The sequence below is a fragment of the Dipodomys merriami genome, unplaced genomic scaffold, assembly GCF_024711535.1.
Source record: "Dipodomys merriami isolate MVZ:Mamm:240054 unplaced genomic scaffold, mDipMer1.0.p SCAF_3, whole genome shotgun sequence".
In the NCBI taxonomy this organism is placed as follows: Eukaryota; Metazoa; Chordata; class Mammalia; order Rodentia; family Heteromyidae; genus Dipodomys; species Dipodomys merriami.
Genome location: NW_027204492.1, coordinates 37,493,086 through 37,509,356, shown reverse-complemented (window position 1 = coordinate 37,509,356; position 16,271 = coordinate 37,493,086). Strand labels below are relative to the sequence as shown.

Below are 16,271 nucleotides of genomic sequence, written 5' to 3'. Positions count from 1 at the left end.
TTTCTCCTGAAGAGCTCAGGAGAAAGATGAATTTGGTCCTAATAGCGTTTCTCAATTTGTAATTGGCTGATTGACTTCTCTTTCTTTCCTGAATGTATGCTTTGTATGAGCCCTTAAAACAGATGTAGGAAGTTGCTCTGTGAAAGAATAATTTGTGGGGATAATTGTAGATTTTCTGTCATGTTTATGTCTACCATGAAATTTAAATTAAGTTTATTTTTACTCTTGTTAAGAAGAAAGTATTGTTACAAGATTTCATCAATGGGTTTTTTCTTTGATTAAAGTATCCTAAGACTAGATATTAGAATGCATTGAGGCCACAACAGTGTGATTGCCATAAAATGTATTTTGTACCTCCAGAAATTTGTGAAGTAATTTCTTTTTGTTCATGATGAATCTCAGATATTACTACTTAAAATTGTACTAAATGAAATTAGAATATGCTTAAAGAAGGTTTGTGACAATTTTTATTTGCTTTTCATATTAAATTAAGAGTGTGACTTCTCTAGGAAGTAATTGCTTTAGAAAATAGGATAATAAAATTTTGATTAGTATCAGAAAAAAATGAAAAATTTGAGAATGTAGTCCTGCCGAGCAGCACAATTTCCTTTTCGAATTATTATCTCAATTCTGGAATACAAACTTTTATTTTGTTTTCATCAATATTTCTTCTATGCAATAGAGCAATGAATTACTGCACTGTGCTAGTACTTGTTGATTTGCACCCCAGACTGATAAGTTCTTAAATCTGAAGCTTATTTACCTTTATAGATCTATGAGATGAAGTTTAAAATATTTAATTCATTTAATATGAAATTCTTTAGACTAAACTTATGTCCTGAGTGGTCAGAGGACATAGTAAAGGATATGATAAATTGGTGGGGTTTAATTAAAATAGTCCTTTTGGAAGGGATGCTCTTTTTTTTCAAGGAAGAAAGACATGTGAGTTGACAAAGTAAAAGATTGGGAGAAAGCATTATAGATGTTTGGAATGGCACATACAGGAGAACAGATATGTGTATATGCATTTCATGAAGAGGTTCTCATCAGACAGGTTTCATTTTGACAAACAATTATTGCTAGAAATAGGACATGAAATAGATATGAGTGGTGTATTGGGTATGAGAAATGGCTTTATAGAATTTAGGGTTAAAATGCCCTTAGATTTCACAAGTCATTGGCAAGTTCTTCTCCTTAATCAGAATAGTTAACAGGACAGGTAGTTTTCTGCAATTTTTTTTTTTTTTGCTTATGTGGTGCTGAGGAATCGAACTCAGGGCCTCAGGCATGCAAGGCAAGCGCTCTACCACTGAGCCACCTTCCCAGCCCAGGACAAGTAGTTTTCTAAGAAATGTATCCAAGCAGTAGATTTCTATACAAGGGGGTAAGCTCAAAAGTTCAAGTCCAAATATGAGTTGGAAACTGTAGTTATGTCAAGATGAATTAAGAGGACAAATTGGAGAGACACTTTTGATAAGGAATTATCAGGCTGTAGATGACAGCATTGGATTGAATGTGATTTGTAAAAGACGAGACAGCAAATATACCTCTAACTTCGTAAGGCTGAGGCTCTGGAAGTTGGTAATATTATAATTGGTATTAGACCTTTCCTAGACAACTGAGGGATGGGAGTGAGGAGAGATGTGATATTTATGACACAATTTATTCAGTAGTCTCACTGACACACAATCTATGTAGTAGTGTCAGTGATTTTACTTCTGGGCACTTCTTTGAAAATGAAATGTTTATCACATGAATGGTCCAGATTACTTTCAGGAGAATAAGCTCTTCCTCTTTAAGACTCTTTATTTTTTTTCTTTCACAATAAAGGTAATTCCTACACCTGGTACTGGTGTGCTTGTGGGAGAAAAAGGAAATCCTGGGTTGCCTGGCTTGCCTGGAGAAAAAGGAGAAAGAGGATTTCCTGGAGTACAGGGTCCACCTGGCCTTCCTGGACCTCCAGGTAAAAGGAACTACATATATAACCTCTTGGTTATAGTATCCTTGTTAAGCCAGGCATAAAATTTATCATATTTGTTCCATGGTAAGCATGGTAGGTTCTGCCCAACTTCTACCATAGCTTTTCTCACCAAATTCCTCACTTGTACTTCTTTTTTACAATGCACTTAGGCCTGGTACCAGTAACTCATGCTGTAATCCTACCTAATCAGCTGTCAGTTAAGAGGTTTGTTGAGACAGCTGAGGTTTGTTGTTTGAAGCCAGCCCTGACAGGAAATTCTGTAAGACTTTTTATCTCTGATTAACCACTAAAAAGCTGAAAGTGGAGCTGTGGGTCAAGTGCTAGAGCACTGGCCTTGAACATAAAAGCTCAAGAACAGAACCCAGGCTCTGAGTTCAAGCTGTAGGAGCAGCACATGCACAAAAAAATTGCTTAGTGTCATACCTTTTAAAAATACATGTCCCATTTTATCTAATAAGATTAAAAATAAGATGTTCCAGATAGTTCTGCGATCCACTAGACAAATGATTACATTTTTTTGGTATTAGGAAGGGAATGCTGACCTCCTAATGCCTAACTTTTCAGATTTCCTATGTAAAAATTGTCAGCATTGCTGAAATACCTAATAGAAATCTCCATGGTGATTTTGTGGTGAAAAACATCTAGGTCTCAATACAATGTTTTATATCAATCTCTCTGAAGATACATATTGCTTTGAAGATACATATAGCATTTCTAATTTGGCCATAAATTTGACAACTCTTGTCTAACATCTTTGTTTAGATGGTCTCTGAAATGGAATGGTAGTGAGGAGTAACAAAATTCATCTGATATAGTACAAAAGCATCTGATGTAGTACACACTACACATAAATAAATTATGGGCCCTTTCCCTTCAAAAATATGTAGGCAATGAAATAGTAGCACGATGGGGTGAGTAACTGGAAAGACAGAGAATATGTGTAAATTTCATTATGCTCTGAACATACACTATTCATCTCAAGATGGTGAACTAATCTGTCTGTTTGGAAAACTGATATAAGAAATTCTCCCAAGGTTGCAGTAAAAGAGTTAAAGAGTTTAAACATGTGAAAGGTTCCAAATTCTGGTAGGTATTAAAGAAACACTAAGAGATGAGAATAGAAGGATTGTGGGTCAAGGCCATCCTGGGCAAAGACTCAAGACCTCTTCTCTACCAACATCTGGGCACAGCAGAATGCAAACTATTATCCTAGCAGAGATCAGAAGAATTGTAATTCTAGGATAGTCTGGGCAGAGACTTCACTCCAATGAAGTTGGATGTGGTGGTATGCACCTGTCATCCTAGTTGCTTTAGGAAGTGAAAATATAGAATTGCAGTCAAGGCACCCAATAGGTAGTAAGCAAGACTTTATCTCAAAAGTAAGAATTGTTTTGTTTTGTTTTATTTTGTTTTTTAAAAAGACTGGATTCATGGCTCAGTGGCTTGTCTACTAAGTATTCGACCAAGTTCACATCCTAATAACACTGCCCAAACTCTATAAAAAGAGAAACTGACAAGATGATTCTGACATTAATTTAGAAGAGTAAATTTGTAGGTTAAGTGATTGTTTTAAAAAAATAACAAATAGGTCTGGGAATATGGCTTAGTGGTAGAGTGCTTGCCTAGCATGCATGAAGCCTGGGTTCAATTCCTCAGTTTCACATAAACAGAAAAAGCCAGAAGTGGTGCAGTGGCTCAAGTGGTAGAGTGCTAGCCTTGAGCAAAAAGGAGCTCAGGGACAGTGCCCAGGCTCTGAGTTCAAGCCCCAGGACTGAAAAAATAAATAAATAAGTAATATAGTTTCCTTACCTGATTTGGAAAACATAAAACTTTAGTTACAGAACTATGTTAGTTGCACAAGAATAGACAGTGGAACTGAAAATATCCAGTAACAGAGATGTTATTGTGCATATTCCGAAATGCCTCTTTTCCTCTTATTAATAATGTCCCACAGTTCTGATATTAAAATACCATAGTTAAAGGATGATGGAAAGTTATTAGTAATTTGCAGAAGTAATAACTACTTTAAATTATTGTGTCTTGCACTCAAACTAGTACATTATTTAGAAGTTTGCATCCTTTGGATGTTGAGTCTCATAGAAAAATAATAAAAGTGTACTAATATTATTAAAGGAAGTTATTGCCATTACTTAACATCTTGTTAAAAACTAAAGTAATAGCACTAAAATTAGATTATTTGCTTTCTTCAAGAAAGTACTTTTAAATGAGTATTTTTTCTTATTTCAGGGACTGCAGTTACAGGTCCTCCTGGTCCCCCTGGTTTTCCTGGAGAAAGAGGCCAGAAAGGTGATAACGGTCCACCTGGTATTTCGATTCCTGGATCTCCTGGACTTGATGGACAACCTGGGGCTCCTGGCCTTCCAGGGCCTCCTGGCCCTCCTGGCCCCTATATCCCAATTCGTAAGCTGTGTTTTTCCCTGAAAAGTTCTATTGTTGTTTTGGTTGGATTTAAAAGAGAATCTAGCTGCAGGGCATCATTAATTATGTTCTTAAAGTTGATGAGATTCTACTTCTATGTTTTGGTTATTCTTTGATGTTTACATTTTCTCTTCAAACAATTTTCATTATCAAAAATATTCTTTCATTTTGCTTAATCATGAGGTTGTATTTCTACAGAGAAGTTACTTACAATTGAATATTTTTTTTCTAGCCTGTCAGGCTTTTTGGTTTTGTTTTCTGCTTAGTCCTGGATATTTTCAACATTTACACTTTATCTTTTCTTTATCTAATCTCAGGTGATGAACTATGTAAAGCAGGCCCACCAGGCTCCCCAGGATCTCCAGGTGATAAAGGATTTCCAGGAGAACAAGGAGTAAAAGGTTTGATTCCAAGCATACTCGTTCCTTAATTCTTTCAAATCATCAGCACAATCCCCTGAATCTTATCTTCCATTCTACTTTAGCCACTCAGTCATATTCCAAAATCATCTAAGTGACAATAGTATACTTTTGGATAGTATTAATTTTATGAATCTTGTTCTCTCATCACTTATCTCCTACCTTTTTAGCTCACTATTTATACTAACCTGACCCCAGTATTGTATAAGTCCCATTGAGACCTCCCAACTTTGACTCTCCCTTAACTTTTTGCTATCTTTTTTTTACCTCATAATTGAACTTAAATGTCTTAATGATCATTGTAACCAATCCTAGTCATAAATTCTTGATACCTTTGTCCTCTTACTTCATTATATTCATTTGGAACTAAAGTTTATCCCTGCAGTTCAAATTGCTACCTCTTCTGATCCTGCACCTTCTCTCTTACTTTCAAATTTAGAATACCTCCTTCTCTATTGTCATTTTAAAATTCTGACCGTGCTTTTTTCCATTGGCGAACTAAAGTAACAGTAAGAATCTTTTGTAGATTGCTGTCACCATATCTATTTATCTACTCGCATTTGTACCCATACATGCTTACTTGCATAATAGTTACTGCTCCTATCTAAAGTCAGTTATTCTATTTATAAAACAGATTCCATTTCCTCTTGTTTACCCAAAAATTTTGATTCAGAAATTGTTGCCACTTCTCCACCATCAGTTCTTCCACTTATTTTTTTTTTGTAAATGTCTACTTCTACTGTGTGGTTTACCTTTTGGTTAACAGGCCTTCCTCTAATACAGTTTATTCTTTTTTTTCTTTCATGCTTTAATCTTGGTAGCTTTAGAGTCTTGACATTCAGCAGAAAAATGCTTTTAACTTTCTTTTATTTTTAATTTTTATTTTTGTGAACATACTGTACAGAGGGGTTACAATTACATGGGCAAGATAATGAGTACATTTCTTTATCAAGCTTTGCAGCCTCCTCCTTTGTTTACCCTTCACATCCCTTCCCAGCCTCCCCCCGCCCCCCAGTTCTTCCACTTTTTGTTGTATTAGTCCCTCCAGTATATGGCTATGATTTTTATACTTATCTAAAATACCTTAATGATAATTCCACATCTTTTGCTAGATACCATTCTATGTTCCTGCTTCTTTTTGCAGTAAAATTCCCCATTAATTTTCTTCCCAGTGCTTCTAAATATTTTTTTACATTTTCTCATTTTTTAATTTTTAACACATATTGAAAAATATGAAAGTACGTATTAATGGGATACCATGTACTGGTCAATATTTATATAATGTATAGTGAATGTATATAATATGTATATATTGTGTAATTTTTAGATCAGCATATTTATCTTCTCAAACCTTCAAAACCTTTTCTTCTAGCCTCTTGAAAGATATAATACATAATTATTATCTGAAGTCATTGTATTATGCAAATATATCCCAGAGCTTTTTATTCCTATACAATTGTAATTTAGTACTTTTTCCTGTCCTTCACCTTCCATGGCTTCTGGTAACCACCATTCTCTTCTCAACTTTCATGAGATCAACTTTTAACGTTCCACATACAAATGAGATCATGTGCTACTTGTCTTTCTGTCTGCTTTATTTTGCATAATATAATGATCTCAAGTTCCATCTGTATTGTTAAAATGACAAGATCTCATTGCTTTTTATGGCTGAATAATACTCTATTGTGTATATGAACTATGTTTTCTTTATGTATTCATCAATAGGTGGATACTTAGGTTGTTTGCATTTCTTGGCTATTGTGAATAGTGTTGCAAGAAACATGAGAATGCTCATGTCTCTTCAGCATAGTAATTTTATTTCCTGGGGAAATGTAACTAATAGTAAAATTGCTAGATTACATGATAGGTTTTTTAAAAGAAATTTTTTGCAAGTCATGGGGCTTGAACTCAGGACCTGAGCATAGTCCCTGAGCTTTGCTCAAGGCTAGCACTCTACCACTTGAGCCACAGCACCACTTCTGGCTTTTTCTGTTTATGTGCCTCATGCATGCTGGGCAAGAACTCTAACACTGAGCCACATTCCCAGCCCTAATTTTTTTTTGAGAAACTTCTATACTAGATTCCATGATGACTTTATTAATGTACATTCCTAGCATTTATTATCTTCAGTCTTTCTAATAATATTTATTCTTACTTTGCTGAGGCGACAGTTTAGTCTCATTGTATGGGTTTTGGTTTGTTTGCATTTTCCTGATAATTAGTGATGTTAAATTTTTTTCATTTACCTGTTAGACAGTTGTGTGTTTTCTTGTAAAAATGTAATTTAAGTTTATTGCACAATTTTAATCTGGTTATTTTTTCTTTTCTATTGAAATTTTAGAATTTTTGCGTGTATTCTGGATATCACCCCCTGTTGGATATATAGATTACAAATATTTTCTTCCATTCTGCAAGTTGTTTCTGTGTTCTGAGTGGGGTTATTTTGTTAGAGTTCTGTTTTATTTTGCTGTACAAAAGCTTTTTGGTGTATGCAAAACCATTTGTTTATTTTATTTCCGGTGTTTTTGAGGTGTTGTCCAAAAAGACTTTGCTATTGCAATGTCCTGAAATATGTCTGCATTTTTCTAGTACCTTCATATCCTACATCTACATTTTTATCTTTTTTAGTTCAGTTTTATAACTAGTGAGATATAACACTGTAGCTTCATTCTTTTACATATGGATATCAAATTTTTCTAACACCATTTATTGAAAATACCTACCTTTTCTTCGATGTTTGTTTTTTGTGCTTTGTCAAGTATTACTTGGCTATAGGTTTATTGGTTTCTTTCTAGGTTCCTTGTTTTGTTCAGTTGGCCTCTGAGTTTGTTCTTATGCCAGTACTATACTGTTTCTAATTGTTATTTATTTATATACATTTATTAATAGAATGTTTCATTCTGATATTTCCATACATATATACAGTGAACAAATTCACCTACTCAACCACATTCTCTTATCTCCCCTACTTCTTATAGTGTTTGGTGGGTTTTATTATGCTTTATATATATATATATATATATATATATATATATGATCATAATCACCTCCTCCTTATTCCCTCCTTCCTTCCTACTCCCACTGATGCCCTTCCTATATAGTCCCCTCTTTACATTCCTTTTCCATTACCATTACTTTTCTTCTTTTTTAAAAAATAAGTTTTTTACTGTGAAAATACTGTACAGAGGGGTTACAGTTACATGAGCAAGGTAATGAGTACATTTCTTATGAAGCATTGTAGCCTCCTCCTTTGTTTTTCCCCTGCCATCCCTTCCCTCCCCCACAACTACATCCCCCGCCATATTGTAAATTTAATTTTTCAACATAGCAGCTTGTACACTTCATTGTTGCAATGGTTTCACCTGTATCCCTATTTAAGCAACTTGTTTTTTCCTTTCAGCTCCACAAATTATACCAATATCAAATACAGTGAAAACAGGGGTTATACCGTAGGGGAGGCACATACAAAGCAACAACAAAAAATCACGTGATACCTTATAAATATGTTAGAAACAATAGCAAGAAAGAAAAAATCACTTGTGTCCTTATCTTGTGGTTCATTTCATTAACATCATCTTATCTGACCTTTTCTGCTTGTCTTAGATATATACTAGTTATTGCAAATAAGGGAAACCATGGGACCTATGTTTCTTTGGGCCTGGCTTACTTCACTTAATATAATTTTGTCCAAGTCTTTCCATTTCCTAACAAATGGGGTAATGTCATTCTTTCTGATGGAGGCATAGAATTCCATTGTGTATATATACCACATTTTCTTGATCCATTCATCTACTGAGGGGTATCTGGGTTGGTTCCATATCTTAGCTATGGTAAATAATGCTGCAATAAACATAGTTGTGCTGGTAGCTTTAGTATGGTCTTGTTTGTGATCATTTGGGTAAATGCCCAAAAGTGGGATTTTCATCATCATTATAATTCTGTAACAGAAAAGAGCAAGCACATGTATTAACTGAGCTTGGCTTATCTTTTTTAACAGAATGATTTCTAACTCCATCTATCTTCCTGAAAATGACATAATTACATTTTTCTTTGTGGCTGAGCGGTATTCTATGGAATAATTATTAGGTTCATTTAAGTATAGAATCATATAATTTGCAAATCAGGATAATTTGAATCTCATTTAATTTTTTTTCTCCTGCTTTATTGTTTTGGCTAGAATTCCAGCATTATATTGAATAAGAATGGGGAAAGTGGGACCCTGGTCTTATTCTTACCGTGCTGTTTTGATTGTCACAGTGTAGTAATGTATTTTGAAGCCAGATAATATATCCCCCTAGCTTTTTCTTTGTTCCTAAGATGACTTTATTTGGAATTTTTGTAGCTTCATGTAAATTTATAAATGCTTTATCTAGTTTTGTACATTTCTTTTTCTAGCTCATTGCTATTTTTATAGGGGTTGTATGGAATCTGTAAGTTCTTTTGGACTTGCAATGACAATTTATTGCAATTCTTGAATACTAGATAATTTTCCATTTTTTGTGTCCTGTCATTAATTTCTTTCATCAGTGTTTTACAATGTTCACCTCTGATTACATATATCCATAGGTATCATTTTTGGCTATTATAAATGAGACATTTTCTCAATTACTATTTTAGATAATTTGTTGTCAGTACATTGCAATGTAACTGATTTGTGTATGCTAGATTTGAATCTTGCTATTTTGGTGAGTTTATTAGCTTCTTTAGTTTCTTGGTAAAATTTGAAGATTCTATATATAAGATCATGTCAACTGTATGCAATAACAATTTAATTTATTTCCCAATTTGGATGCTCTTCTTTTTTTCTCTTAGCTAATTCCTCTAGCTAGAACTTCCCATGCTGTAATGAATAAAGATGATGAAAGTGAGGATCCTTATCTTCTTTCCAGATCTTAGAAAAGACTTTAAACCTCACCATTCAATATTATGTTACCTGTTGTCTTATTCCACATGGCTGTTATTATATTATGAAATGTTCTTTGTGGACATGTTTTGATTAACATTTTTGTCATGAATGAATTTTGAATTTTATCAAATGCCTCTTCTATGTCAGTTGAGATGATTGTGTTTTTTATTTTCTTTTATTGATATGATATATCATTTTAATTTATTTTCATATATTAAGCCATCCTTGTGTTCTTGATGTGAATTCTACTTGATCATTTTGAATAATCTTTTAAATATGGTATTGGATTTGGTTTGCTTATTATTTTATTCATAGTTTTTATGTCTATAGTCATCAATGTTATTTGTCTGCAGTCTTCTTTTTGTGGTATACTCCTGATTATGGTATCAAAGTTGTGTGCACTTCATCAAATATGTTGGTAGAATCCCATCTTATACTAGTTTTGAAATAACTGGATGAAACTTGGTATTAGTCCTTTAAATGATCGGTAGAATTTGGTATCGAAACTATCTATTCCTAGGCTTTGTACAATTAGGAGGCTTTAATTGTTGCTTCAGTCTCATTACTTCTTATTAGTTTGCTCAGATTTTCTATGTGTTCATATTCAGTCTTAGTAAGGTTTATGTCTAGAAATGTATTTTTTCTAGATTATCAAATTAGTTCACATATGGTTTTTCATAATAATCTCCAATGATCTTTGTATTTACAAGGTGTTACAATGTTTTCATTTCTTTTGTTTTTATTACTTTTGAATCTTTTTTCTGTTTCTTAGTCCAGCTAAGAGCTTATCTCTGTTGTTTACCTTTTCCAAGATTCAGTTCTTTGTTTCACTCATTTCTTTTTAATCCTCATTTATTTCTTCTCTAATCTTTATTATTTCTTTCCTTCTGGTAACATTGGATTTAATTTGTTCTATTTTTTTCTCATTCATTGAGATACTGTGATAAATTCTTAATCTGAGATTGTTCTACTTGTTTGATGTTGCACCAATGACTTATAAATTTATCTCAGTGCTGTATTTGTTGCATACCATAGTTTTGGGTATGCCATTACTCCAATTTCTCTGTGTGTGTGTGTGTGTGTGTGTGTGTGTGTGTGTGTGTGTGTGTGTGTGTGTGTGTGTGTGTGTGTGTGTGTGTGTGTGTGTGTGTGTGTGTGTGTGTGCAGTTCCTAGGGCTTGAACTCTGTGCCTGAGTGATTTCACTAAGCTTTTTTGATCAAGGCTGCTACTCTATCATTTGAACCATCATTCCACTTCTGGCTTTTTGGTGCTTAGTTGGAGATAAGAATCTCACAGACTTTCCTGCCTAGCCTAGAATCAAACTGTTCTCCTCAGATGTAACCCTTCTGAGAGAATTACAGGTGTGAACCACTGGCACTTGACTCCAATTTAAAAAATGTTTAATTTCTTTCTTATTTGATTTATTGTTTGTTCAAAGCCAAGTTGTTTAATTTTCATGTATTTGTATAGTTTCCAAAGTTCATATTGTTACTGATTTATAGCTTCATTACATTGTGATCTAAGAAGATACTTGATATGATTTAAGATTTTTTAAATTTGTTGAAACTTGTTTGTGGCTTACCTGATCTGTTCTGGAGAATGTGAAAACTATGCATGCAGCAGCTGTTGAATGGAATGTTCCGATAATGTCTTTTAGATCCATTTGCTTTTTTATGGTTTGTACTTTTATTTAACTTTTTAATCTTTTTTTAAATTTTAATTTTTATTTTTTGTGAACATACTGTACAGAGGGGTTACAATTACATGGGCAAGATAATGAGTACATTTCTTATCAAGCATTGCAGCCTCCTCCTTTGTTTACCCTTCATATCGCATCCCAACCTCCCCCCATCCCCCCCCAAAGCTGTAAAGTTCGTTTTCGACATGACAACTTGTACTTCTCATAGTTGCAACGGGTCCACCTGTATCCTTAAACGACTTGTTTTTCCCCATCTCCTCCACAAATTATACCGACATCAAATATAGTGAAAGTGGGGGTTATACTGTGGGGGAGGGACATACAAAGCAACAAAGAAATAATCTTATAAATGAGTTAGAAACAAATGCATGAAAGAAAAAAACATTTAAATATATATCTAAGGGTTCATTTTCCTAACATCACATTATCTGACCTTTTCTGCTTGACTTATACATTTACTAGATATTGCAAATAAGGGAAACCATGGGACCTATGTTTCTTTGGGCTTGGCTTTCCTCACTTAATATAATTTTTTCCAAGCCTTTCCATTTCCTAACAAATGGGGAAATGTCATTCTTTCTGATGGAGGCATAGAATTCCATTGTGTATATATACCACATTTTCTTGATCCATTCATCTACTGTGGGGCATCTGGGTTGGTTCCATATCTTAGCTATAGTAAATAATGCTGCAATAAACATAGTTGTGCTGGTAGCTTTAGTGTGGTCTTGTTTGTAAACATTTGGGTAAATGCCCAAAAGTGGGATTGCTAGGTCATAGAGGAGCTCTATGTGGAGTCTTTTGAGGAACCTCCATACTGTTTTCCAAAGTGGTTGAACAAGTTTACACTCCCACCAACAATGAAGTATGGTTCCCTTCTGTCCACATCCCCTCCAGCATCTGTTGTTGTTAGAGTTCTTGATTATAGCCATTCTAACTGGGGTGAGGTGGTATCTCAATGTTGTTTTGATTTGCATTTCTTTTATGGCTAGAGAGGTTGAGCATTTCTTCATGTGTCTATTGGCCATCCTTCTTTCTTCAGAGAAGTTTGTCTTCTTTAGCCCACTTATTTATTGGGCAGTTGTTTCTTTGAGAATTTGTTGTTGGAGGATTTAATTTTTTGAGTTCCAAGTATATTTTAGATATGAGACCCTTGTCTGTTGTATGGCTAGTGAAGATATTCTCCCAATCGGTGGGCTTTCTATTGATCTTGCTAGCTATGTCCTTTGCCATGCAGAAGCTCTGCAACTTCATGCAATCCCATTTGTCCAATCTTTCTTTGATTTGTTGTGTTTCCAGGTCTCTATTAAGAAAATTTCGGCCTGAGCCAAGGAGACCTAGGGTTTCTTATTCCATCCTGTAATGTTTTCAGAGTGTCTGCTTTGACTCCGAGGTCTTTCCATTTTCTTTAAGATGCAATTTACTCAAGTTTCTTTGCTGACTTTCCTCTCTGAATGCTCCTCCCATTGGTTTAAGTGCCCAACTTTTCTTTTATCTCTCTTTTTCAATCTATTTATACTTGCTTCTTGTATTTATGTTCTCCAGTACTCTGTGTGTGTGTGTGTGTGTGTGTGTGTGTGTGTGTGTGTGTGTGTGAGTGTGAGTGTGTATGTAGAATTAATTAGTTTCTCCTGCTGAATTGATCCCTTCCCTTTATCATTATATGATGTTGGTAATTATATGGTCCTGGGGCTTGAACTCAGAGCCTGAGCACAGTCCCTGAACTTTTGTGCTCAAGGGTAGTACTCTACCACTTTGAGACACAGCTCCATTTCCAAGTTTTGGTAGTTACTTGGAGATAAGAGTTTCATGGACTTTGATGCCTGGGCTAGCGTTGAACTGTGATTCTCAGATCTCAGCTTCCTGTATAGCTAGAATTACTGGGATGAGCCACCAATGCCCAGCCATTTGATGACTTTTCATGTCTCATTTTGTTGATTTTAATTTAAAGTATTTTATAATGTCAGTATCACTACTGCTTTATTTTGTCTTCTATCTGTATAGAACATTTTATTTCATCCCTTCATTTTCAGTCTGTGGATGTCCTTAGATATGGAGTGACTTTCTTGTAAACTACCTACAGTTGGGTATGAAAAACCAAATCAGTCACTGTGTCTTTTAATTGAAGCATGTAATCCATTTAAATTCAAGCTAATTATTGATAGATAAGGTCTTCTTATGTCTTGGCCATTATGTAACTTTTGTCTTTTGCTAATTTTATTTTTATATTTCCTTTACAATCTTCCTTTGTTGTTAGTGAATTACTCTAATATGTATTTTGATTTCTTGCTGCTTATTTTTGGTATTTTATGGAATAATTTTTTTTACATAAGGCTTACAAAAAGGACTTTAAATGTAACAAGCTGTTATAAAATGATGCCAATGTATTCAACCTGATCATAAATATAAAAACAGAACTAAATTAACTGAAGAACTGGGGATAATATAAACATAAGAAAACTTTTCAATTATATTCCATTTCTCCCTCTGTATTGAAGTTTAGATATCTCATTTTATGACTTTGCCACTAAAATAGTATTGTAGCACTATTATATTGTTTTGATTTTTAGTGTTCATATTAAAGATATGAATGGTGTACTTACCATGCTCATAATATTAGTGTTCTAATTTTTGTGTTCTAGTCCTGAGGCTTGAACTCGGGGCTTGGGTATTGTCCCCGAACTGTTTTGCTCAAGGCTACTGAGCCACAGTGCCATTTTTGGCTTTTTGGTAATTGTTTAGAGATAAAATTCTCATGGTGTCCCTTAATCAGGCTGTTTTCTAACCATGATCCTCAGATCTCAGATCTCCTGAGTATCTAGAATTACAAGAATGAGTCAGCGGCACCTAGCTGAGTATTCCAAAATTGCTTCTATAATTACTCTTGCTATTAAGGTTTTCTTTTGTCTTCCTATGATTTCTTTTTCCTATTTATGTCTCTTTCTTTCAATTTGAACAACTTTCTTTAGCATTTGTTTTAGAATTGGTTTGGAGCAGATACATTCTCTGAACTTTTGTATGGGAAACTGTTTATCCTCTGTTCATTTCTAAAAGATAGCTATGCTGAGTTTAACATTATTGGTTGACAGTTTTATTTTTTTCTTCAACATTATGCAGATCTTACACTATTCACTCCTGGCTTGTATGATTTCTGTTGAGAAGTCAACTGTCAAGCAAATTGAAGTACACCTGTGTATTGTTTCTTGTCTTGAAAATCTTTTGAATTGTGAGAGTTTGGTTATAACTATTTATTCTTTTTTGGGGGGGAGGGTCCGGTCGTAGGGCCTGAACTCTGAGCCTAGGCGCTGTCCCTCAGCTCTTCAGCTCAAGGCTAGCGCTCTACCACTTTAGCCACAGTGCCACTTCCGGCTTTTTTCTTTTAGCTTATGTGGTGCTGAGGAATCGAACCCAGGGCCTCAGGCATGCAAGACAAGTGCTCTACCACTGAGCCACCCTCCCAGCCCCTATTTATTCTTAAACATACTCTAATAAAGATTTCACCAATCCATCTCATTCTTTTTTGTCTTTAAAATGATTTATTCATATATATATACACATGTATATATTGTAAAGATACTATACAGAGGAGTTAGAGTTACATGAGAGGTAATGAGTACATTTCCTGTTGAGCATTGTTACCTCCTTCTTTGTTTATCCATCTCATTCTTTTGCCTAACACTCACAGATGCTAGGCAAAATCATTAGCAGCTTCCACTTTACTAATACAAATGTTAAGTCTCAGTCTTTTTACTTACTTGTTTTGTTCACTGTGTTAACTCTATCTTCACTTGGTTCTCACAATATTGCATTTCCCAGTTTTCTTCATACCTTCACAGACATTTGCATTTAGTACATGTATACATAATGTATTTATAGTATACTCATATGTTCGTATGCATGTGTGTATACTGTATAGTATACGTATATGTGAATATATTTTACACACATACCTATATTTCCATGTATGTGTGTATGTATGTATACATTTATATCTTACACTTAGGTACCTACTAAACCAAAATATAGAATGTTTCTATGACAAGTGAAAACTTTCTTGCTCCCCTTAGTATCAGAAAAACATGACTACTATTTTTATGCTCTAATTATATATCAGTTATCCTAACCTAGTATTTTAACTATGAAATATGACAATATTTTATTTATAATAGTATTTTCACTGCTCTTTGTTATCCCATTGTAAAACTCTTTCTTAATATGCATTTTAATGTCAACAGACTTTTGATCTGAGGTTATTATGACAAAATCAGAAATGATCATTCTTGTACATGTTTTTAAAATAGGATATAAGTCTTTCTGTTGTGGATATACTTGGGAATATAATTGCTAGGTGTAGGTTTTATTTTGTAGGTAGCAACAAACCATTTCCCAAAGTTATTTTAAGTTTACATTTCCCTGATGACATTGATAACGAGCTTCTTTCTTATAATTTTTACAGTCCTCTTTGTAAACTGTCTTTTTATCATATTTAATTTGATTGTTTACCATATATATGTTGGGTATATATGCAAGTGTGTATATATATATATATATATGTGCAAGATAGTTACCAGTTGCTATATATGTTATATATGCTATATAACACATATAACATACATGTTATAGGCCATATCAAATATATATCCCCTACGTTATATATAGCATATTTAACATAAGCTATTAATATTATATATATATATATATATATATATATATATATATCTCCTACCATTCTGTGACTTGCTCTTTTGTGTCTTTTGTTAAATAACTCATCAATAAATGAAATCATCATGTAATTGTAACTCCCCATGTGCAGCATATTTACAATA

General features: G+C 33.9%; 1 protein-coding gene across 2 annotated transcripts in view; it reads left to right on the top strand.

The window, feature by feature from the left end:
* Col4a5 (collagen type IV alpha 5 chain) overlaps positions 1-16,271 on the top strand; it is a 203,583-nt gene that overhangs the window by 113,953 nt on the left and 73,359 nt on the right. For both annotated transcript variants that reach the window (XM_070039934.1, XM_070039935.1), the window contains exons 19-21: positions 1,831-1,963; positions 4,229-4,402; positions 4,738-4,821. In XM_070039934.1, coding sequence (XP_069896035.1) covers positions 1,831-1,963; positions 4,229-4,402; positions 4,738-4,821 — 391 coding nt within the window. The remainder of the gene's footprint in view (positions 1-1,830; positions 1,964-4,228; positions 4,403-4,737; positions 4,822-16,271) is intronic.